The sequence below is a fragment of the Indicator indicator genome, chromosome 1 (genome assembly GCF_027791375.1).
Source record: "Indicator indicator isolate 239-I01 chromosome 1, UM_Iind_1.1, whole genome shotgun sequence".
Lineage (NCBI taxonomy): Eukaryota > Metazoa > Chordata > Aves > Piciformes > Indicatoridae > Indicator > Indicator indicator.
This window is the reverse complement of record NC_072010.1, coordinates 112,897,574-112,923,726: the sequence shown is the minus strand read 5'-3', so window position 1 is coordinate 112,923,726 and position 26,153 is coordinate 112,897,574. Positions and strand designations below refer to the sequence as shown.

At 41.8% G+C, this 26,153-nt stretch overlaps 1 protein-coding gene across 6 annotated transcripts in view; it reads right to left on the bottom strand.

Moving 5' to 3' along the window:
- Positions 1–23,396, bottom strand: part of SON (SON DNA and RNA binding protein) — a 37,328-nt gene extending 13,932 nt beyond the window's left edge. For 4 of the 6 annotated variants that reach the window (XR_008489124.1, XR_008489125.1, XM_054381950.1 and 1 more), the window contains exons 1-6: positions 22,415–22,575; positions 21,464–21,630; positions 9,082–19,113; positions 7,715–7,875; positions 5,485–5,625; positions 4,119–4,307 (exon numbers count right to left, since the gene is read on the bottom strand). Coding sequence is in view for 4 of the 6 variants with exons in the window: in XM_054381950.1 (XP_054237925.1) it covers positions 4,119–4,307; positions 5,485–5,625; positions 7,715–7,875; positions 9,082–19,113; positions 21,464–21,630; positions 22,415–22,506 (10,782 nt within the window). In the remaining 2 variants the exon portion in view is untranslated. Of the gene's footprint in view, positions 1–1,771; positions 1,818–4,118; positions 4,308–5,484; positions 5,626–7,714; positions 7,876–9,081; positions 19,114–21,463; positions 21,631–22,414; positions 22,576–23,343 lie in introns of those variants that run through there. The other 2 variants (XM_054381980.1, XM_054381957.1) reach the window with 2 other exon arrangements.
- Between the last annotated feature and the right edge of the window lie 2,757 nt (positions 23,397–26,153).

Genomic DNA, 26,153 nt, shown 5'->3' with positions numbered 1-26,153 from the left:
TAGATCATAACAGTATCTATTTGATCTACAGAAAGCTGTTGTAGGATAAATGCTACAAAGTTGTTTTATGCACTGAATAGTTGGACTGACAACATGAAAAAAAACCTGGGACTGCCTGTTAAGTACATACAATATGGCTTTCCTAAACAAATACAAAATTCGAAGTACAATACCCTGAGATAATTAAATATCACCTGTACATACAAAATATCAAAAGAATTCTTTTCAGATGACTATTTTGGTCAGAAAAGGTTGTGGTGTATAATACTTAAATAGAGAAGTATATTATTGTTCAATGAGATTATATTAGCCAACAGAATTAAATGTAATTTAGCTAAGAATTTAAAAAACCAAAAGCCCTCATACAGCACTGCTCACAAGAGCACCTACTATTAAGGCTCACTAAAACTTCAAGTTATAGGTATAAAAAAAAATACAGCAAGATTCACATTTATTCCATTAACTTGGCTTTAGTGTTTTAATCTTCAGCCTAAAACAGACTTGAGTAAAAGTAAAATCAGACCGGTAGCTCATAAAATTGACTTGGAAAGGATTATTTAGGTCTGTGCTGCTGAACTAGAACAAAACTTAAGGAAAAGAAAAATTCAACCTATCTCGTCCATACCAACCAGAATCATTTGGGTAACATTATGGACTAAGTGAAGAAGCTCAATTAAAACCTTTACTCTGTGCAAAACAATCAAGAAGAGAAAACCATAACGTTTGGGGATAAAAAGATGTAACAATTATGGTTAATATATAGCTCTTTTGTAAAACTACTTGTGCCTTTTGTGGATCGTTCTATTTTCAAAGGATAAAAAGAACAGTGCTCAGAGAAATTTCTTTGGAAATAAGCATATGAAGGAACCTGAAAGAGCTGGAAGTGTTTGAAGCACAAAAGAATGAAAACTGGCATACAAAGTAAAATGCCAGTTTAATTTGTTTTCGTTTACTAAAGGCTTCTATCTTTCGTTAGTTGTTGTCTCATAACCTTAGCCTCAGACACATTACACTATAATAAAAGGTCAATAGAAAAAAATGAAACTAATTTAAAATCGACTCTGCTGAATGGAAAATTAGTTAATCCACAAAATCCCTGTCACAGGAACCAGGTCAAAAATTTAGTAGATACTGAAAAACAGTAAAAGATGGACATAGATGTCCACAATTGCAAAAAAAAACACGTAAGATTTAATAGTCAAAATACAAAAATAATTATTTTCTGATGGAGGCTTCTTTTTACTGTTTAGGACAAGAAGTACTTAGTTGAGAAGACTATTGCTGAAACATCTGTCATGGACCAAGACTGACTTAAAATTCCAGAAGTCCTAGGTGTCTCTGAAACTGACTTCAGTGTTTATTTTTCGTACCAGGTAACAGAAAACACAGCTCACAAACAAGGCACAGGAAGAATTAGAAGATTTTCTATCAATCACCTAAAATGACAGTCATGTGTGTGAAAGGATGCCTGTTTAAAATACACACTTTGAGTTAATAAGCTTCTTTTACTTAGTTAAAATAATTTTTTAATCTTTTGGTTGTGAAACTGGTTCAGGAGATAAATAAAAGTTATTTTACTCACCAAAAGCTTCAATCCAGCAATACACATAGGCATGCAAGTAGTCCACTGAAATCACATTAGGACCACTCACATACTTAAACATATATGTGTACTTTAGTGCTTTACCGGACTGGGGCCTATTAGTAGATACCCTGGTTAGTTAGAATTCCCATACACTTTCCCACATGGTCAATCACCATTTTGGAGACCATCATGGCTTTGTATTATGTCAACACACTCGATGGCAGCTTTGGATCTTGGAAAAAAAAAAAAATCTCTGCTTGAAGTATGAAAAGTTGTTATTATTTAGTCAAGTAAAACAGTTTCAAGTTCAGCATGTTATTCTCCATGAGAGTTCTGCCTTTTCCATCCTGACTCCTGGTAACATTCTCCCCACAGACAAATCACAAATACTGAAGCAAGAAGGAAAAGGCTGACAATAAAAAGCAACCATTTCTGACATACTTCATGGGTCCACTGATATACTAAAATGCATCTTCTACCTTCTCAAGACCAGGACAGCTTCTCTGCATAAGTCACCTGTGTAGACTCCAAACTTAAACACCACACTTCAGCCCTGTACTGTCAGACTTTTGAACACAGCTTCTTTCTCACACCTTTCTATAGCTTCTAGAGACATGCTGATGCTTCAGATTACTCAAGACTTTTTCCACCATCTCCTACTTCCACAATCACACTAAATAATTCATAATGTATTAGCAGGGCCATTTCAAATCGCATATTCCCATAACTAATTCAATGACTTGAGTAAAATGTAACAGTAAAGTCAATTACTTTTGTTTTTGTATGAATATAGACTTGGATCAGAATTGTGATGATGAGATTTCAAAATTAGTAAAAATGAATAGGGGTAAATTCTATATCAAAGTTCCTGTGAATCTGAGCACACTCCCCCACTACTCTACTCACAACAGCAAGGGAGATCATCTGGCTTATTTAGCTCAAATGAAGCCATTTCACAGCAGGAGTCCTCAGAGGCATTTAAAAAAAATAAGCAGAGAAGCATTCTGTTACCTTTCAGACACCCTGGAGAAACATACAGAGATTCTGCTACTACAAGAATATTCCTGTATGTCAAAAATTAAGGATTGCCAAACCCAAGAGAACAATACACTCTGCTGTCAGCTAATGACCCTTGAAATCACCCTTAACACAAACCAAGTTAAGGTAAATGCAAATTAAAATATTTATTTACAAAATATAAAAACAGACAACATTGTTACAAGCTTTTATAAAGATACATGTGACAGAAAAGAAAGTTATGCCAAATGTATTTACGCCAATGTCAGTTTTTAAGGCTTCCTCTACACAGTCAGTACACAAACCATTGGTGCTTTGCTAGCTCAATTTGTGAAAGACACAAACCTAGCACCGCTGGCAACCTGGATGCAGACATCTACAGAGTTTGCCTGCAACCTGTATCATGAACTATTTGAAGGACAAGACATTTTACCACCTGGTATAAACATGGCCAAATATTTGCATACAGTGTTTCTGTGCTTTGGACTTTTTACATATACACTAGTAAACTGGGAATAACATTCTGCACAAACATTTCAGAACACTTCTTATTAGTCGTTCATGACAAACACAGAACAGCAGTTATCACCTACACTGAGAGAACAATGAATTGGGTGCCTGATGATCAAACTGAGGTATACTGTGAAAATGTCTGTTGAGGAGGTTACAATCACTGTGCTTTCAGTGCTGTAAAAGACTTCCTGTGTGTTTCAGGAAGTGAATGGTACAATCTTAGAAAGTTCTTGAAAACAGAACATAACAAGTGGAAAGATTGTTCCATCAGAAATTTATACTTTTTTGTTTGTTCGTTTCTTTGTTTTGAAAGGTATGAGAATGAGTCTTCAGACTGAGGGAAACATCAACTTGCAAAAATTTACATCTGCCTTAAATAGTTAATTTACTTAATTACAAAACCCCCACAAAATATCCTTTTGAAGACATTCCAAGGGGGAAAACGCTGGGTTTTTTTAGCTTATTATACATACAATTAATAGTTTCTTTTGGACAGCCATATGGAAGACAACACATGAGAAAATGTGACTGTAAAGCTAGAAAAAAATAGTAGATACATCCAGATGAAATGGCAGGTTTAGAAATTACTCTCAAGTCTACTTTTAATGGATTACATTTCAATGCAATGTTATTGCTGTAAGTGGGAGGACAAATTTAAATAAATTTATAAGTATTAAGGTCTTAACTTATGAGTATTAGACTCTGCAAGAACCTGGACAAGAAACTTGCTTTTCACCTTCTAGCAAAAATTTAAATTCTATTGAGACAAAAAATTCACTAGATGACAAAAGCACACAGTATGGGTACAGGTTGCTTTCATCACGGCCCACATGAACATGGTGACCAAATCTGAAGACTGCAGCAGTTCAGGCAATTAGCTCATTGAAGTGTTAGATGCTACCTATGTAAGCTTTTTTTTTTTCACAGACTGCAATTTGATGCCAGGCTGACTGGGTGACAGTTTTGGTTTTCTTATATGATACGCTTTCCTTTCCTTCCTTACCTCAATGGATGGTTTGGGGAAAACATCATCCTTGCTATCTTCTTTGCCTTTTTCAACTGGAACCCATTCTCCATACACACTATCCGCTTCTTTTTTCCTATGTTGAGAACCAGATGAAACAGGGAATTCCTTTGACAGGCTGACCTGGTTCTTCGGTTGTGGTGGTGGTGCTGGTTTTATGCTAGGAGTCTTAAAGAAACAAAATTAGAAGAAGTTAAAAACTTGAAAACACACAACACTCGCAATTTACTTCTGAGAAACTACTTACTGCATACCCCTGGAATTAAATTTTCATAGCACAGCCATCCTTACCAACATCAAACCAAAAGCATTTATAACAAATCATTTTATCAAATGAATAAGCAACAAAAGGCAGTATAAGAAAAGATGAAACAGCTAGAAGCTAAAATTGCTTAAATTAGCTTCAGCAGTCAAAAATTTGCAAAAATCTCACTCACAATTAATGTCCCTCCACCCCATCATAGAGAGAATAATCTTAATCTGCCACACACATATTTCATAACAGAAAGATCCAAAATAAATTTTTTGGGCAGTAGAAACATTGGCTGTGATATCCAGATGATGATCCAACTATCAAAGGAACATGTATGGGAATGGTAGACTAGAATCTGGAAAGACTGATACTTAGTAAGGTCAAAACTGTGGTAAACAGGCAGAGCAGGCTATAACCACTGAAGAACACTCCTCTTCGGAGCCTGTACAGATCTCAAGGTTTCCCAAGGCTTGTCGTACCACATTTCTAGCAGCACAACGTAAAGGCTAAATCTATATGTACTTTCCATCTTACATTGCTTATTTTGTGCATGCCACAAGCTATATATATTTGAGCATAAAAATATAAATGCTATTCAGATATCCAATTAACTTATTAATACTTCTATAGTACTTTATACTCTGCAAAGTCAAAGCAGACTTTCACACAAAGCTGAAGGCATCATTCTATTTAAAAACACTTCAACATATGTTTAGAATTTTGCTAGGGGGGTTTTGATTTGTCTGTTAAAGAAAAGCAATGCTGTTCCAAAAGGACTTCCCAATTCCAACACTGTCTGTAAATTCATACTGAATATTTTGTAATGAAAACATGAAGTAAAACCAATCCTCTCCATGTCATTTAAGCTGCAAAGACTTTAATAAAAATTAAAAAATGTTTTAATCCAATTATGGAAGCTACCACAATTTCACAGACAGTGGGGAAGTTTCTTACCACAGGCAAAACTACTTTTAACAACACCACAGTGCAATTTCACCATGGTTATCAATCCCTGTTTAACTTCTGTAAAATTACTTGCATTATTTAGAGATAAACACAGTTTATAATATTGAAAATAAAAGAAATACTCACAGTTAAATTAAAAAAGATAGGTTTGGGTTCACTGAGCTTAAAAGGATGATTATAGAAAGGACGTTCTTCCTCCTCTTCATCAGAAACATGAGGTTTGTTCACTATCACATCGTCTGTGCTTTGAGCAATCTTCTTGCATTTCTAAAAGAATGTAAAAATAGAAAAAAATAGAAAAAGTCTGAATAAATCTTGACTTTCAATCCAAAACATACAAAAAAAACACCACTTTCTCTAAAAATTGGTTTTCTGTTAGCAATGTCAATGTATTTAACTTTTGACATTTTGCATACATTACCAATTACCTAAGGTTTGATAAACACTCATACAGTGAGTAATTTTACAGACATAAGATTTCAAAGAGCATACAGTGAAACATGCTACACAGTGCTATCTGCGGGATGTGCATCTAAAAGCACTAACATTTCAGGAACACGCTGGTTTTCTGGCACCCACGTAGCTAGCGTACTGCAATCTGATAGAAACTTCAGTACAATTCACAAAACTGCTACAGAGGAAAACCTAAGAATTAATAGTTACTAATTCTAAGTTCCACTGGTAGTGCAGGGACCCAGTCAGGACAACAGCTCTGAGACATGTCAGATTTCTTCTGAAACTGACTTTGGCCAGGTACAAAAGTGAGAAGTTGACTGTAAGTGCTATAGGGATGCTGTGGTCAAGTAAGAACTTAAAAAAGAGATGTTCCAGAGCATCCAGAATTTTATGATGCAAAACTCTTCACTGATCATGGTTATCTGCACTGAGTGCTTACCAACAGCAACTATAACTCAGTTCAAAATGTATTTGAAAACATTACAGTCTACTATCATGCTTCTATGAGGTTCTCATTCATGAGAAGTAGACTTAAAATTGACACTTGGGGACATAATAATTGGGAAAATACTACTTGCAAAGTGAAGTCATCATCTGATTTGATTCTAGTTCAAGTTCATAAATCACATCTGTTTGATGACTTGATTGTTGGCATATAAGGAGTGAACAAGCAGCTTTATCACTAAAATCAAGTCACATTGATGGCACTGTTCTTAGACATCGTTATAAAATATTCTTTTACACTCCTGCACACTTAAAATGATTAAAGCACGTTCTTTAGGCAACAGGAAAAGCCTGTGCTATTTGGAAACCTAATAAACAAAATGTATTGTATATAGCTATTAGTTGGCTGCCAACTAAATCTAAATAGCATGTCCAATTTCAGGTTATTCTGCAAAGTAGAAAGACGATGCCTCCAAATTTGTAAGAAGCTGAACAGACTCTGGCAGGGTTCTCCACTTAAGCACTCAATCATAAGCCAATGGCCTGCACTGCTTCTGTGGCTAATTCTGTTTCAACAGAATAGTAATAGCATCCAGCAGATTCTCATAGTCGGAATGAGCAAGGAAGGGGCAGGTTTGGGGCTATCAGACTGCTACTAGCTATACTGGATCTCGGTTGGTTACATTAAGAGCCACTTAAGATGCCTGCATAATCTCAGCTTTTACAATGGCAAGTACTCCTGCTTCCACTAGCCCACACACAACTAAGAAACTACTTCCAAGCAATTTGACATTGCCTAACTTCAAATATTATTTCCATAAACAGGTATGTCAGAACTGTCATGCTAGTTATGCAAAAAAAAGAAAAAAATAAAAGGACACTTTTATTTTTCCTTTACAGATTTTCTTTAGTTTCTAAAAAAAAAACAACATAGGGGGAAATTATGAAATAGAACAAAATGACATTATGACAGTAAAAGGACAAGTAGCAATTTCTTCCCCACAATCAGAACAAAACCATCCCATCTGCAGACTTCAGCCAAGAAGTACAAATTAAAAAATACAGAACTATGTGAAGTGGGCACTTGATTTTCAATTCACAAATAACATTTACCGACCTCAAATTCGCTAACACAAGAACATAACTAACAACACCAGAACCAAAAACTTAAGGTGAAAGATTTGCATTTTATTAACAGGCCTGCAAAAACCACCAATCTGTGGAAAAGCAGAACAGAATCAAAACTAACACCAGCAAAAGAACTGGATTTCCATGGAATTAAAATGCCTGTTTTCCTGACTTCAAAAAGAGCTGCATATGGAATGAGGACTCAAACCCCAAGACAGCTTAAACGCAAACCACACCCTTACCTGCACACAGAATGACACCTTGCCTAGTAGTCACAAAAAAAAAAACCCACCTACTTATTTTCAGGCTTGACACTGCTCCTGCTTACCTCAGTGAGCTCCTTCAATGTATCTCTTGATGACTTCTGACTGGCTTTGTCGTCCTTCTTTTGAGATAACAAAGGCATCAGGCTTGGCGGTAAGGGAACACCAGACTTAGCACACATAGCGGCTGCATTAGCTTTAGCTATTTCAAGTAGCTGGGCCTTGTCTAAAAGAAATATTTTTTTTAAATCAAAGTTACTATTTTTACAGATTCTTACTTGAATAATAAATAAAGATTTCTGGCAGACTAAATAAAATACAGTTATATGCAAAGCTGTTAATAAAATAGCATTCTGCTTTATTAATGAAAACATCATGTCGCCCTATCACAGAAACGGAATGAAATGAAGTCTTATGTGATCTGCCTGTTTGAAAATGAATGAGTTACCACTATCTCAGCTTTACAAAAATCCTAAAACTACACCACTCCCTCTCTGGAGATACCCAAAACCTGTCTGGATGCATTCCTGTGTGATCTGGTATAGGTGATCCTGCTCTGGCAGGGGGATTGGACTAGATGATCTTTCAAGGTCCCTTCCAGCCATTAACATTCTGTGACTTTGTGATTCAAGGATGCTCATTAACTCTCATTTTCTGCACAAAAACACTTCTCTTGCAGAGGGGCTTCCACAGTAACTTTTAAGACAAGATTAGAGCCTGAGATCAAAAAAAGGCGGCTTCCTCACAGACTCATCTCTCCAAATTAAAACCTTCTCTTTCCTTACACAACTTAATACCTAAGAAAACTACAAGACCTCTCTTCCTCCAGTCACAGAGAAAAGATGCAGTTCCTTAGGATGTTTTATTTTCCAGACAGCTAGGCTGAAAAATATTTTTGGAAATGAGTCTGCCTTCCCACTAAGTTCTTACCAAGGTAAAGACACAAGACAGAATAATGGAAAAAAATAAACAAGGGTTTACAACTGACAAAGAGAGCAAAGAACTACCCAGCTGGCGCTTAGTTTCAGATGGTCTTTCATGCCCTTCTGCCCTTAGGAAAACATGAAACTTGACCTTTACAAGGTATTACAAAGAACAGAAGTGCTATAAGCAAGATATAGCCTGCTCTAAATATACTTTCATCCAAATGGTAAGCACTGATTCAGCTCCAGTATAAAATTCACCATCTAAAAGTAATGAAGAAAAATATTTCCAAGGTCAGGCTTGATGGGGCTCTGAGCAACCTGATCTAGTTGGGAATGTCCCTGCTTACTGGAGGGGGGTTGGACTAGATGACTGCTAGAGGTCCCTTCCAACCCAGTGCATTCTATAAAAATCCTTATGAATGCTATGCAGAAATAATAAAATTAAGACCATGTAAATGACAGTTGTCACCTAACTATGAACTATTGAAAATAAAAGCATCACTTACCCAAGTCTGTAAGACGTTTAGGTGACCTGCTTGAAAATCGTTCTGATGACCTTGACCTGCGCCGATCAGGTGATCTGCTGTATCTTCTTCTCCCTGAAGATCTCGATCGCCGTAGTCGTATTGGTGACCTACTAGAGCTCCGTCTTCTTCCTCTTGACCTTGATCGCCTTTGACGAATAGGTGTTCGACTCCTGCTCCGTAATCTGAGTGATATTCTACGATCTCTGGAATCTGATCTTCTTCTTCTTCTGTCAGTAGATCTTGATCTATTTCTCTGGGATCTCTTACGCCTGTCTCTTGATAAAGAGCGTCGCCTTCTTGATGCTGACCTTGACCTACTCCTTCTCCTGTGCCTTGAACGGGACAATGAGCTAGACCGAGAGCGACGATTAGATCTTGATCTTGATGCTCTTCTCCGTGTTACTGATCTAGAACGATTCCGTCTAGAGTGAGATTCTGCATCGTATCTCTGGGATCTGCGCTGAGAAGACCTGGAGCGTCTGCTTCTAGACCTACGTGAAGATTCTTTGTCTGCTGTTTTTTCAGCAGATTTGGACTGACTCCTTTGGCGAGCAGTGGACCTAGAGCGTCTCCGTCTAGACCTCCGCGAAGTCTCTTTGTCTGCTGCTTTTTCAACAGATGTTGATCGACTCCTCTGGTGAGCAATGGACCGGGAGCGTCTATGCCTCGACCTCCGTGAAGACTCATCTGCTGTTTTTTCAACAGATGTGGATCTACTCTTCTGGCGAGCAGACGACTTGGAACGTTTACGTCTAGATCTCCGCGAAGACTCTCTGTCTGCTTTTTCTACAGATGTGGATCGACTTTTTTGGCCAGTAGGAGATTTTGAGTGTCTGCTTACAGATCTTTGTGAAGACTCTTTGTCAGATGTTTGATCAACAGACTTGGATCTAGATTTTTCACGTTCAGAAGACTCAGAATGCCTGCTTTCGGGTATAAAGGAAGAGTCCTGTTCCTCCGGCCTCTCAAGAGGCATGGAATCATGTTTATCTTCATCTGCCAAAGAGGGCTCCATATCCTCACCTTCTTCACCAGTGGTAGACCTTGACTCATGCTCATCTGATGACGTGGAGTCTCTTCGTTCAGCTGCTAAGGAGGCTTCCACATCATCTTCTTCACCAGTGGTAGACCTTGATTCACGACCATCAGGGGATGTGGAACGTTGATGTTCAGTTGTCAGAGGGGGTTCCATATCCTCTGCTTCTTCACCAGTGGTAGATTGTGACTCATGTTCATCTGATGATGTGGAATCTCTTCGTTCAGCTGTCAAGGAGGGTTCCATATCCTCCACATCTTCACCAATGGTAGACCTTGACTCACGTTCATCTGACGATGTGGAGTGTCTACGTTCAGCTGTCAAAGAGAGTTCCTGGTCCTCTGCTTCTTCACCAGTGGTTGACCTTGACTCGTGTCCATCAGGAGACATAGAGCATCTATGATCAGCTGTCACAGGTTCCAAATCCTCTACTTCTTCACCACTTGACCTTGACTCACGATCATCAGAGGATGTGGAGTGTCTACGTTCAGCTGTCAAAGAGGGTTCCCCATCTTCTGCATCTTCACCAGTGGTAGACCTCGATTCATGCTCATCAGACGATATGGAGTCTCTTCGTTCAGCTGTCAAGGAGCGTTCTGCATCCTCTAACTCTTCCCCAGTGGTAGACCTTGACTCATGCTCATCAGAAGACACGGAGCATCTACGTTCTGTTGTCAAAGACTGCTCCAGATACTCTGCTTCTTCAATGCTAGATCTTGACTCATGCTCATCAGGGGACGTGGAGCGCCTATGCTCAGATGTCAAAGCGGGCTCCAGATCATCTATTTCTTCATCTACAGTAGATTTCTGGTCATGGGCCTCAGGGGACACAGATCGTCTATGATCAGAATTCAAGGACTCCAGACCCTCTTCCTCCATAGGAGATTTCAGCTCATGATCTTCCCGATACGAGGATGTGGAATGTCTACGTTCAGACATCAGAGAGGGCTCTAGATCCCCTGTTTCTTCACCAGGGCCAGATTTCACACTGTAACCATCAGGAGACATGGAGCATCCACTTTCGGGCACTAAAGGAGGCATTGCATCATCTGTTTTTTCAAGACGGATGGGTTTCAAATCATCATGGTACATGGAAGCTCTTTCATTTAGAGTCAAAGATTCTAGACCACCTACTTTTCCAGCAGCAGGGAATCTCAACTCCTGGCCATCAGGGGATGCTGTATGTTCATTTTCAGGTACTGGGGAAAGCTCTTGCACATCTACATTTTGAACAGCAGTATATCTTACTTCCTGATCATTTTCACATGTCAAAGAATCCATGTCCTCAGTTTTCTCAGCATGACTCAATTTTGATTCATATTCTTCATGGGACAGAGCATGTTCATTTTCAGATGTCAGACACAGTTCCTTAGCCTCTACATTTTCAGCAGGGCTAGACTGCAGCTCCTGACTTTCAGGTGACATGGCACACTCACCTTCAGACATTAAAGATAACTCCTGAACCTCTGTTCTTCCAACAACAGCAGACTGCAACTCGTGACTATCAGTGGACATTGAACTTTCACTTTCAGATGTTTCTGAAGGTTCTTCCATTTCTCCTTTTTCAACAGGACTGGATCTCAAATCATGGCCTTCAGGGGACACATCATATTCATTTTCAGACAATAAAGAACACTCCTGCACCTCTGTTTTTTCTGTAACAGCAGAGCCTAACTCCTGCTCTTCAGAGGATGCAGCATACTGACTATCTGATACTAGTGAAGGCTGCTGCACCACTGTGTTTTCAAGAAAGGTACACTGTAATCTTTGGTCATCAGGAAAGATGGTATATGCACTGTCAGGTATCAGAGAAGGCTGTTGCACCTCTTTTTCAGCAAGTCCACCTGTCATTTCCTGGCCTTCATACTCATTTTCAGACTGCAGAGAACGCTCCTGTACCTCTGTTTTTTCAGCAATGGAAGACAGCAGTTCATGATCTTCAGAAGCCACAGCATATTCATTGTCAGGTACTACAGAAGCCTCCCGCATCACTGGCTTTTCAGGAGAGCCAGATCTCAAATCATGGGCCTCCCAAGATACAGCATGCTCATTTTCAGATGTTAGAGCACCCTCTTGCATTTCTATCTTTTCAATAGCAGGTGACTGCAACTCCTGGCTCTCAATAGGCGTTGAACATCTTTCTTCAGACATTTGATAAAGTTCCCGCATTTCTCTTTTTTCAGCAGGGACTGATGTCAACTCTGGGCCATCAAGCACTATTCTGTATTCATTTTCAGACATTTGAGAAGGCTCCTCTGCATCAACTTTTTCAAAAGCGGTAGATGTCAACTCACGACCATCAGAGGCAACAGAACATCTGCTTTCCACTAATGCAAGTGGTTCCTGCACTTGTGTTTCTTCATCATAGGCAGATCTCAACTTGTGGCCATCTTGGGATGCAATACATTTCAGTTCAGATGTCTCTTGCACCTCTGCTTCTGCTTCAGGGATATGTCTACATTCTTCACTGCGGGGCAACAGGAAAAGCCCACCATCAGATGTCAGAGAAGTCAATGGGGCCTGAAATTTTTCAGCAGGTGTACTTACTGAATCACGAGTATCAGCAGACTTAGGGAACTCACTTTCCCCTGTGAGAAAAGGCTTCTGTATCTCTAGTTTTTCAGCTGTGGTGTATGCCAGTTTATAGCCTTCAGGGAAGGCAGAACATCCATGAGCAGACAGTTCTGCACTTTCTGTTTTCTCAAAGTAATTATGTGAATTATGGCTATCACGGCACACAGGAATTCCACTCATAGACATCAAGACAGATCCTGTACCTTCCATTTTTCCAGCAGGCAGGTATCTTGATTCACGCATTTCAGAAGATTCAGAGCAGTCAGTTTCAAGTACTTGTGAAAGTTTTGGACCGTCTGTATCTTTGTCAACACATGAGCTGGATTCATGAACTTCACAAGACTTGCAGCTTTGTTCTGCAGTTGTCAGTACAACTTCCTGCATTTTTTCAGATGACGATGGTGAAATGAAGTCATCTGAGATCTCAACAGGATCACACCCATGTGTCACAGAAGCATCTGAGGCCTTGACTTTTTCAATAGATAAAGATCTTTGTTCATTTCCATCAGGTGATTTGAATGACCCATCTTCAGAGAGCAATGGAAGCTCCTCTGTTTCTGCAGCAAAGCTGGATCCTAATACATGTCCATCAGGAGACCTGAAGCATCCCCTGTCAGAAGACAAAGATGGCTCCTCCATACGGCCTGTTTCAATAGGCAAGGAGGCTGACTGACAGACATCAGGGAACACGGAGCATGTAACTTCAGGTGCCAGAGAATGTTTTTGAATCTCTGCTGTTCCAAAAGATTCAGGGCTGTCAGCCAACTTGGAAGACTCACTTTCAGGTACTTGAAAAAACTTCTGAAGCGCTGCTGTTTCAGCAGGGGTATGTCTCAATTCATGACCATCAGACAAGTCAGATGGTATGCTTTCAGATACGACAGAGGACCCTATTTTTCCAGCGGAGACTGTCTTGTAATCATCAGAAGATACAGAGCATCCACTTTCAAGTGTGGGAAGAGGCTCTGGACCCTCTACTTCTTTGAGAGAGGCAGATCTTGACTCATCTTCATGGGATGTGGTGAACTGAAGTTCTGTTATTAATGAAGTTTCTGGATCTCCTTTTTCAACAGATGAGGATCTTGACTTGGATATGGAGTATGTAAGTTCAGGTAGTGATGGAGACTCTGGAGCCCCTGCTTTTTCAGCTGATCCATTTTCAGATGTCATAGAAAGCTCTGAAACCTGTGTTTTTTCTGCAGGTGTGGATTCCTGGTCATCTGGAGGTTTGGAGCTATCAAATTCAGGTATCACAGAAGGCTGCAGACTTGGCATTTCTTCAAGATTATCACAAGTTTTAGAAAATTCCCTTTCAGATGCTGGTGGCAGCTCTGGGCCATTTATTCTATCATCAGACAGAGACACTGACGTGGGACCATTAGAGGATTTGGAAGAGCTGCCTTCACTTACAAGAGAAGATTCAGAAACTTCTACTTTTTCAAGACATTTGCTTGATTCCTGAAGTTCAGATGACTTCACATGCTTGCCACTGCCCTTTTCTGAGGATAACTTACTCTCTCTTTTTTCTGTAGATTTGGACCTTGATTTAACACTATCAGAGGACTTTGAACGTTTCCGTTTGGATTTTTTTGAAGATTCTTTACGCTTTTTTTCAACAGACCTGGACCTTGACTTGTAATGTTCAGAAGATTTTGAGCGTCGACGCTTAGATTTTCGTGAGGACTCCTTTTTCTTTTCCACTGATTTGGATCTAGACTTGTAACCATCAGAGGACTTTGAGCGCTGACGTTTAGACTTCCGCGATGACTGCTTTCGATCTCTTTTTTCTACTGATCTGGACCTAGACTTGTAACCGTCAGAGGACTTCGAGCGCTGACGTTTAGACCTCCGTAGAGATGCCTTCCGACCTCTCTTCTCAACAGATCTTGACCTAGACTTTGAACGATCAGAAGAACCAGATCCTCTATGTCTGAACCTCCATGAGTATTCTTTGCCTCCTCTCTTTTCTGAGGACCTAGATCTAGATTTAGAACGGTCAGAGGACCTGGAGCGTCTGCGGCGTGATCTCCAAGATGACAATCTGCTTCCCCTCTTTTCCACTGACCGAGATTTAGACCTGTAGCGGTCAGAAGACCTGGAACGTCTGCGCCCAGACCTTCGAGAGGACAGTCGTTTTTCCACTGACCTGGACTTAGATCTGTAGCGGTCAGAAGACCTGGAACGTCTGCGCCCAGACCTTCGGGAGGACAGTCGCTTTTCCGCTGACCTGGATTTAGATCTGTAACGGTCAGAAGACCTGGAACGTCTGCGCCCAGACCTGTGAGGGGACAGTCTCTTTTCCACCGACCTGGACTTAGACCTGTAACGGTCAGAAGACCTGGAACGTCTGCGCCCAGACCTTCGAGAGGACAGTCTCTTTTCCACTGACCTGGATTTAGATCTGTAGCGGTCAGAAGACCTGGAACGTCTACGCCTGGACCTTCGAGAGGACAGTCGCTTTTCCACTGACCTGGATTTAGATCTGTAGTGGTCAGATGACCTAGAACGTCTGTGTCTGGACCTCCCAGAGGACAATCTGCTTCCTCTTTTTTCCGCTGATCTGGATTTAGACCTGTAACGGTCAGATGACACAGAACGTCTGCGCCTGGACCTCCGGGAAGACACTCTTCTCTCACTCTTCTCAACAGATGGGGATCTAGATTTGGAATGCTTTTTCCTGGAAACTGAGTAGTTTCTACTCCTAGAACGTGCTCTTTTAGAGGCCAAACGTCTGGAAGTAGAACGTGACCTTGATTTTTTCTTCCGCTTCCTAGACCTGGACTGAGACTTGGAGCGGCTCCTTTTTTGTTTCTTTGCATCATGTTTTTTATCACTGCTTCTATGGCTACTTTTTTCAATAACTTTCTCAAGTCTCATTAGAGTCTCTTTCATTCGCGCTGCCACATCAGGCTGCACATCAGATGTTTCTGAATCTCTTTTCTCTGACTCCTGTTCTGGAGTTGCCTCTTTGACAGCCTCAGCCTGTGGAATAACTTCCAACTGGCTTGCTTCTGCCTCAAGTACGGGAACTGCTTCTGTAACAGTCTCAGTTACTAGAGCTGGTTCTGCATCAGTTGTCTCTGTCTCAAGTCCTACAGCTTCTTCTGCATCTTTGAGCTCTACAGCAGTCTCAGAAAGAGGAGCCGTTTCTAAACCTTTTGTTTCTACCACATGAGCTGGAGTTGCTTCCAGATGGTTTGTGTCTCTGATTATTTCAGATTCAGAAGTCCCTGCTGAATCTTTTTCATCTACTGCATGTGAAACACTAAAGTCTGTTTCTTCTATTAAAGGCTCAGATGCCTGAGTTTGCTCTGCATCTTCCTTGTCAACTATTATCTTGCATTCCTGAGACTGACTTCGAACTCTCACATCTTCCATTTGTTGATCCAGCATCTCTTCTGCATATTGTGCTTCTGCTGCCACTTCATGCTCCAGTGTTGCTTCCAAATCTGGTTTTGAAACTGTTTCAGAAGATCTCACCTCAGCAGCACTCAAAATTTCTGGAGCCTCTTCTGTACTCTTCCATTCTGCAGCAGGTTTTGCTTCTAGAAAAGCTTGCAGATATTCTTGCTTTTTACTGTGCAAAGATTCTGGAACAGCTTCTGAAGCATCCCCTACAACGTTTATCACCTCCGTATTTCCAGACCGTTGCAAAGTTTCCAAGCTTTGGATATCCATGTGTATCTCAGGCTCTTGCACAGTTTCAAAATCTTTCACCTCTACTGTTGCAGTTTCTTGCATACTTTCCATCAAGCTAATTTCTCTAGCTTTTGATACTGGGTCCAAATATTCTGTTGTTATTCCTTTCTCAGTTTCTGAAGCTTCTTCCAAATCTTTTGCATTGTTAAGAAACGACTCATTTTTCTGTGAACTTGTCCTCTTTGATGCAATTATATATTCTACAGTAGGTCCCTGAGTTCCCTCATCAGCTTTCAAGTTTGTCACTTCTGCTACTGTTTCTGGTGCCACAGTTATTTCTTCTACTCTGGGGAAAGACTCTGTTTCTGAACAACCTCCTATTTGTTCCTGTACAGATCCTGAACTTGCTTTTAAGGTTTGCACAGGTTCTAGTATTGCTTCAGACACTAATCTCCTTTCCAAGCCTTGTGTTAGAGTCTTTTTTTCAGACTCCACAACTATCTGTGTTAAGCGTGAAGTTTCTGATCTTGCTTCCACATCTCTTACCTCTGCAATGGCCTGGACTTCTGACAAGTTTTCTAAACTTCTCACTTCTACAGTGGCAGAACTGGTAGCTAGTTCAGAGTCTTTTATCTCCCGCAACAACTCAGTTTGCAAGGTTCTTGCATGCATCATAACCTGAGGCTGCGAAATGATGACACTCTCTGTTTTGCTTGCACCAAGAGATTCTGCACCTGTTTCTGCATGGATTGGTTCTCTCTCTGCTGTGGTTTTAAAATGCATCATTCCTGCTGTTGGTTCCATGCTGATACCTAGAACCACAGATTCAGGTGTCCTTTCTGACTTTTCTTCTAAGGCAAAAAGTCCTGGACTTGCTTCCAAGACTTTGCTACCAATTTTGGCTTCAGAACACACATTTTCTCCTAAGCCACTCGCCATGGCCAGGGTTCCAGGCTGCAAGATTTCTTCCAAAGCTTGTGCCTTTGCCATATCTACAGATACTGTATCACCTGAATCTCTCACATCTTTCATGTGTAGGTATGATGAAGATGCCTTTGTCTCTATCCCCGCTCTGTCCCAGCCTGCTTCTGAATCTTTCTTTTCTGTCTCAGCTACAGGTCCTAGAGCTGTTTCCAAGCTTTTCACTGCTCTCACAGACCCTACTTTCATAGCTACAATACTGGCATCTGAGTCTGTTTCTACTCCTGCCATATCTTCTCTCACACCTTCTTTCTGCAAAGACAGGGCAGTTGCTTTCAAACCTCTCACATTTGAAATTTGTGAAGTGTTGGTATTTTCCAGTTGCAGAGTAGTTTGACTTATTTCTTGACCTCTTACTCCTGCTAGTGGTGCAACTTCCATGGTTGCTTGTGGACCTTTAAAACCTTCTGCCATCTGGATTTCTGGAGTTGTTTGGGGAATGAAAGTCTGCACAACTGCTCCAGGCTCTAAAGTTGCTCTTAAACCTTCTGCCCCTGTAGCCACATTCACATCTGTCAATTCTGCTGGAAACGCAGATTCCCGAGGTCCATCCACACTTCTTCTATCTATCAAGACTTTAGGTTGTAGCAACACTCCTGAAGCATTGAGCACTGTTGCAGGATCAGTGGTACATTCCACATCTCTGACTGCTTCAACTTGCAGACCTTCTCGAGCTGCTCTGACATCTTCTGCTGCAACATCCAGAGGTTCAATGATTTTTTCCAAAATTTGGGGTTTTACTACAGCAATTGGCTGCAGAGCTTCTTCCAAAACTCTCACACTCCCCATAGGCAGAGATTTTTCAGTTGCTTCTGGAATTTTCACTTCTTCCATGGCCGTATCCATGTGAACTACCGTCACAGTATTCAGATCTGCCTGATTTGCAGATTTAGGAATTGTTGTCACATCACTTGCCAAAGATGCAGCGTCTGAAGTTGCTTCTAACTCTTTTGCTCCCCATTGTGCCACAGATTGTTTAGATGGTTCAGAGTATTTCAATACCTCCATGGTCTCAGGCTGGAGAGTTGTATACAAAGCTTTTACTTCCCCAGTGTCTTCACATTTCAGAGTAACTTCTGAACCTTTTAGTGCCTCTGTTACCTCTGAAGCTAGAGTTCCTGCTGAATCTTTCTGCATTTCAGATTTATTGGCAACACCAGACAAGATGCTAAACGAAATATCATTTCCAGTAACAAGAACACTCTTTTCACTTGCATTAAGAGCGACAGGATAAACATTTTCATGAGTTTGTTTAATTTGTTCCTCTCCAGTGCAAACAGTTATACTAGCATTTTCTTGCGTATCAGGTTGACTGTTTTCTAATCTAAATGGAGGATTTGTTGCACACAAAGTCCCCTTCTCATTTCCAAGGTTTTCCAGAGATTGCTGAGAATCAGTTCTTGAATGAGAAACAAGTCCTAAAGCTTGTCTATCAAGCTCTTCACTTGCTTTTAAGCACAGTTCTTCTGGCTGCAAGTGGACAGACAGATTTGCATCCCCAAATCCTCCATGCTGTACAGTCAGCTGGGAGCTTGATTTCTCTGGCATCAACTGAGATGCAGGCTGCAAGTCTGCCTGGTCTCCATGACGTGTACTCAACTTTGACTCCTTTGGCTGCTTTTTATGCTTTTTCTCTTTCTTCCTTTTCTTCTTCTTTTTCTTCTTCTTCTTGCTTTTATGTTTCTTGTTCTTCTTTGATTTTTTCTTAGGAATTTCATCTTCAGCAGTAGAGCTTCTTTTTGTACACTGAGCACTATTTTTCACAGTATTTTTCTCTACATCTGAAAAAAAAGTAAATATATGTTTTCCTTGTAAACGTTCTTAAAGCTGCATTTTAAAAGAAATCTTTTACACCAGTGACCAAGTATAGAGACAGAAGTACAAAAAAACATAAGCCCACTAAACTACCATATACAAATAGCACACATTCCCTTTCCAGCCCTCTTAACCTTCCTCTCAGAAGTCACTTCAAGCAAAACTAACTAGTTTCAAACTAACTCTTTCAAAGAGTTAACTAAATATTCTTGGTCAGCAACAGTTCCAGTGCGAACATCTCTTTCCAAGAAGCAGCTGGGATACCTGTATTCAGCTGGGCAGTGCATTCTTCCAGGAGACTGGAGATGTACTTTTTAACTACACCTAGATGTATACAGAAGTCAAACAAGATTTCACCACTTTACAGACAAATTATCTAAGTGGTGGAATGTTTATTGTATAAAGTGTGACTAGCCCATCATTGCCTATTATACTTTAACTTGTGAGCGAGCCCAATGTTACTACTGTGTTAAAAATTCTCTTATGCATATTTACTGATTAGGTTCCTCACTAGGTAAGTTCTTCCAAGAAACTTTGGCAAACAGCATCTGCCTCCCCCATCCCATACAAGCATTAAGGCACTGTGGGCAACCAACTGCTCAGATCAGACTGCAGTTTTGCCAAGTAACTACAAACCTACAAGTACCTAATAGAACCTTTGCTTCAAACAGAGAATTAACTAATACATTCAGGTGACTTGCAAGGACAATCAATCATTGAGGAAAAAAGACAAAAGGAAGACCCTTTTTTTAATTCTATACATCGTTTCACTATGAATTGAACATGTGTTAGGTTCTTACCCTTCTCTGGATCTAGTGCTATGTTTTTGTAAGAAAGGCACTTCCATTAAATTGATTTATTATAATTTCTGTTAAATACGAGCTACATATTCAAGTCTGGTTGCATGTTGTCTTCAGTGATTATACTTGTATCGCCAGTGCAGCAATCTGGATTTTCCAATTAAAACCTGGTTCTGACTACAAAGCATAGTCTTTTAAGTCAACAAAATCATTAAAGTTAGCAAAATCATTCAAAAAAACCCTTTGGTAATTGCAATGAAAATTACTTAAGATTTCATAAAAAACTGGTTTAAGCACACATATTTTTACAGAATAAACAGCTTAACAAAAGATAGTTTCCACAATGTCATGAATGAAGTTAAAGGAGGCTATGAAGCACAGCCAAATTGATCTTTCTCTACACGTTTTTAGGTAATCTATGCTGTCTAATAGCAACATTAACTCCTTTCAGATATGAACAGTGGGAAGTTTACCATCAGTTAATTTTCACATTAATAGATCTCATTTATTACCCCTTTAGCTTGCCCCATTCTTCCGCAACAGAAAAAAAATAGAAAAAAAAACAAAAGAACTCAGATGTCAGCCTCAAGTGCTGATTATGCAACATAAATGGAAGACTGTTGAAAATGCTCAAGGTAAACAAGCCACTGTACATAAAAGAAAGTAATTTCAAAATCTTGCAAACAGAATTTTCAAAATAACTTTCTATGCTGCATCTTAAAAATAGTAACAATAAAAAAATCTAGAACTATACTTACCAAATCATCTATGTTTCAACTCCAAAAAATTAGAAATCAAATAATTAGAGCCTTCATCTACCTAACTCTTCCAATTCAGAAATTTTACAGGAAGGAAAAGTCCCATGTAAATGGATATTCATATGCAACTTTTTGGCATAATGAATGCAGTAATTCATAGCACTTACGAGATGGCAACATAAAAATCTCTTAACCTTTGCAAGACTGCAATCTGAGTATCTATGCTTTAAAGATAAGCATATTATTCGTTATAAAACAACAAAGCATCTTACTCTGACAAACCAGTTCCTGAATTCTAACTAATTATTTTTAGATGTAATCTTACACACTAATCCAAAACAACAAATAGCTTCTACTCATCAGTACCAGCTTTGTTAGTGAGAACTGCTCATTGAGACTCCGAAGTAGGTATATATTCAATATAATGCACAGTTCTATATATATAATGGGTACTACTTGTATTTTTTAGCATTATTGCAATAGAGAGAAAAATAACTTTTTTGGACACTAACTAATGCTTCCACATAGTAACCAGCTTCAATTTTTAAATTCTTGATTTGTCCATCCACAGTTGTAAATCACAGCAGACAATTTTAAAAAGGAAACTTAAACATTAAATACACAATTTGTTAGACAAAGCTCGGTGAGAGGAGCAGTACTGAAAAGTGCTTTTCCAGCTCTGTAAAACTGATTCAATTTTAAGCACTATGACAACTTTCTTAAGCGAGAACATATTTGTCAGATGTGTTTTCATTTACCTGATTTGCACTGCAGTTCTGTATCAAGGGCTCCAGAGAGCACTTCCTCTATTTTCTGCACTATCTGATCACTCTGACGACTCCCAGCACCAGCAACAGTGTCATCTGAAGGGTTGGCTTGCTCACCTGGGATTGTGTCACCATTGGGTTGGCCTTCTACCTTTCCACTAACCAAAAAAAATATCAACATAATACAAGCAATTTTAAGCCTTTTTTATTTTTAAAAAATTCCTAAGCATTTATTATACTCAACCCTTCAAAACAGTACTTTTGCCTCCTGAAGAAGCCACACTTTTATTGAAACGTCTACCTTTTGACTAAATGTTGCTTATTCACACCAGAAAACGTTCTGACAACCGGGTATTAGGCACAAGGGAAGAAAACATGTTCTAGGATATGCCAAAGTCCCTTTTCTGTAAAATTTGTATAGACTGCCCTCACAAAATAAGCACCCATCACTCTTCCCCAGCAGATTTTGCTTAATTTGCGAGATAAGGCTAGGAAAAACTAGGCCATCTTAAATGCCGTGAGATCAGCACGACAAATCTCACGGACGCTCGCCCTTCCCCCCTTGCCCCGACAAAAAAGGCCAACACCGACCATCCGTTAAGTTAAAACGGGGATGCGTTCACCATGAAAGAACGTGTGCGTCCGCCCGTCCCGCTCCCCTCTACACACACGGGCGCCCCCTCCCCCCCCGGCGCCGCGCGTGTTTTTGCTCAAGACGCTCGCAAGGGCGCGAGCCCCCGCGACCCGCCATGTTGACACCGAAACAACTCGTAAAAGGCCTAAGCCCCGGCTCGTCTCCCTCCGTCCCGAAGTGCGGCCCGCGCACTTCCCCTCTTCCAGCACAGCCCTCCTCTCCACCCCCCCACCCCCCCGCGCAAGGCCCCGGCGCCAGCACCGACGCGGCTGCGCCGCCTCCCCCGCCGACCCGGACAATCTCGTTACCCGCCCTGCTGCTGCTGCTGCTGCTCTTCCTGTATCTCCCGAAATTTGCTAACCACAAAGGACCGAAAGATCTGCTCGATATTAGTCGCCATGACAGCCCTATCGCACCGGTGTCGCCCCCGGCGCTCCGCTTTCCTTCCTGCCGAGATAAAAGGCCTCCAACATCCCACAAGGCACCACCGTAACTAGGGGCCAAGAGCCCTTCTGACGTCCTCGCTATAAGTCCTCTCGTGATTGGCTGCTCTAACGGATGATGTAAAGGAAGTGGGGGGAACAACTACCCAGGCCTCCGGAAGGCCGCTCTAGCGCAGAGCAAACGCCATAGAGCGCCAGGCCCGTCTGGCGTCCGCTGGGGGGAGGGGGGGGGAAATATGTCTTCTGGCTCCCATAAGTTCGCCGCTCCCCCCACCCCCCTCAGGCACGCGCCGCGGCGCCATGTTGTTGCACTCACCCCCACCTCCCCGGCCCCCTCCGCCACCGTCCGCGCCACCACGAGCAGGCAGGAGCGCGCATTCCGGCGCCCCGCCAGAAGCGCCGCGCCCCCTCCCCCTCCTTCAGCCTGGCGATGCCCCGGCGGGCCGCCCTGCCCCCAGTCCCCCCAAATGAGACCGTTAACTGCCGTTCTGCCCCCATACCGACGAGCTCCCCCGCTCGCCTTTCTCGGCCCCTATCGCGTCCCGTACACCGAAAAACTGCGCCTGAGCCCCTGGGTGAACAGGGAGGGGAGGAAAAGAAGGGGGAGTCGGTGGAGGGCACCATGGTGTCCTGTGACCGCCAGTCCCCGCGGTTCTGTCCCCGTCCCGTCTCTCCCATACGTACAACCACCCTTCTCCACCCGCTTCCCCGTCGCGATCGCGGCCGTCTGCAGCAGCTTCCAGGGCCCGGAGCCGTTTGGGCCTCCGCGGAGACGCTGGGCGGCTGGCACTCACCTCGCCGAAGGCTCGAGCGGCGGTGGCGGGGCCATGGTGGGCTGAAGCGTGTGGCTGTGCGTTCCGGCGGGCTCGGGTCCGGTGGGGGTGGGTGGGAGTGATGCCATTGGTCTCCATGGAGCGGGGCCAAGCCCCGCGCCTCCGCCGCCCCGTATGCCGAGTGCAGGCAGCGCCTAGCAGGGGGGCCTGTCCGCACACGAGTGCTGCATCACAGGGCCCGGCGCTACGCTGCCCTCACCAAGCAGCTCCATGCGAAAGGCGCCCTCCCCCTCCGCCGTGAGAGCAGGCGGCCCGGCTGTGACACGCACATGTGCTCCGGGGGCTGGCTGCGGGGCCAGGCAGCAGCGCGGGCGGGCGCCCCAAGAGATGGGAGAAAAATTAAAGGAACAAAGAAAGAAGGAAAATGCCGCCGCCGCTGTGAATAAATAAATGAGAACTGAGTGAAGGCCGTCCCCGGCCTCAGCCCACTTGCAAAGCCATATCTTCTCTGAGGTGTTTTGCTGGAACGCACCAAAATAAATTTGTTCGAGTACAGCCACTCTGGAGATCCCCTTCATGCTGCCCTAAAACCAATTTTCAAGTATATATATGTACAAATACGACTTTGGCATCCTCAATGTTGTAAACCCCCAGAACCCTATGGTTGGAAGACGTCCCCCATACAGTTTCTTGTGTCATGAAGTAGTAATTCAGGGGGATTAGATGACTTGAAATAAATGCAAAAGACGTCAAAAATGAAGTACAAACGTTTCATTACTCCTGTGGCCCTTATTTGCAGATTTGGCCTCAAATTCCATGTGGTTTAATACTAACTTGCAAGACCCTTTAAAGGTGGCATTGTTCTTTACTGTGTATTGCTGGGAGGCAGCCTGCTTTGGTATTAACTCTGGAAAAATAACGGACCTGATACTTGGATCACTTTGCTTACTTTTATGTCACAGTCGATTGATTACATTTAAAATAGAAAGCACTTATATTTAAGAAGCCCCTTCACAAATAACTCGTACCTTTCATGCTATGCCAACATTTATATATTTCAGATCTTACTAGTAGAACACTCTCTGATTTTTTTGTATTCAATGAGATAAAGTTTGAAAGTGTTTCACTTGAACAATTTCAGACATATTTAGATTCCTCTGATGCAAATGGCCTTGCCTAGACTTGGCATGTTTTTACCCAGAAACAAGTAGTAATGCTTTATACAAGCATAAGGTTGCTAGCACGGACCTTGCCCCAAAAACAGAGCTTTCAACACAATGTGATGGTAATTCACTCCTTTAAAAAAACCCACAGCTGGACTCAAGAGAACACCTTGTTTGACTGGTGTAACTTAGCCTGTGTTAGGGCTTCAGACAGAAAAGCAGTTCCAGTTACAGAACTCATGTCCCATGTGCACCAAGAGGGACTTACACCACAAACATGCCTGCCCATCCTCTGGAAATGGACCCTTTTTAATTTAATTCATTCAAAGAAGCTTAACTATACTGCTATCCCTAACAGTGCAGGCCTCCATCTGTATAAGGAAAATCATGAGGAAATAGACAAAATAAGCCAAAAAAGGATTTTAGCATGTGCTGCGTATTTCCCTTTGTCTCCATAAAAATGAGCACAAACTGATAACCGCCGGTCACTACTCGTGAGGATCCACAGCTTTCCATGAAAAAAACAATTCTTGCTTTCACTTCCCATCTCTGATCATTCTATAAAACCCCCTTTAGTTAAGCAGTTTTTTAAAATTCAGTTAGGTATTAGGTAGGTTTCAGTTTAATTAATGGTTTTTTTCTCGTCATGTCAAAACCAGTATTTGTTGCCAATATATTTAGCATTCAATTTATGAAGTATTATGAGACCTTACTAATAGCAGTACTGCTGCAATTATCAATACTACAAGTGGAGCATCTACTCATGTAACGTCCTTTTTATAGCAAGAGTCAAGAATGTGCTTAATATTTACTAAACTTCTATTTCATGAGCTAATTTGCAGAAAAGTCAGGTTTTAACATTATAGCACATAGTGAGGGGGAAGCAAAACTGTGGATCAAATCTTGTTTTCTTAGCAGTATTACTGCACAATTTGAATGGTAAATTTGACTTAAAAGTTACCCAATACTCTTTGGTTTCATAAAGAAGAAACTTCAGTGTGGTACAAATTCAAGAGTTGCTCCTGCCCAGTACTTGAAGACATACTGACTGCCCTGAACGGACATCCTGGATTCACATAGAAACAAAATCAATCTTTGCACAGTCCTATCCAGCTGACTTCATAAACCATCACGTTAACCCTCTTGAGTACTCTACTTCCTAAAGTAAAAACAATAACCTACATAATGTTTTTCGTCCGGCTCTAGCACCTTCCCTGCCCGACGCAACAGGCTTGCAAAGTAGCAGCCGCCCCCAGCGGTAGATATTTCTAGACCTGAAAAATTTACGTGCAAACACCTATTTGTGTATCTCCAAGCTGACACACCGACGACTCTTCCTTCCCTCCAGCCCTGCTTCCCAGTTCCCGCCCCCAGGGCGACCCGCCGCCATGTCGCGGGGCCTCCTGGGTACTGTAGTTTTTGGCTGCGGCGCGGCGCAGGATGCCTTTCCTCTCCTTAAAATCTCCCTGAAGCAAAGTAAGTTTTTATTTCGCTCTAGAGACGGGCTTGTCCCACCGGCCGCTCGATATCGGTGTGACTACTCGTTGCCAGCCTCCCGCGACCGGGTTGTGAGGCAGCGGGGCGGGAGGGGCACCGTGGCGGCGGGACCAAGTGCTCCCCGCTGCCCGCATGGTAAAATGGCGGGGCGGCCCACCGGGGCACAGCGCG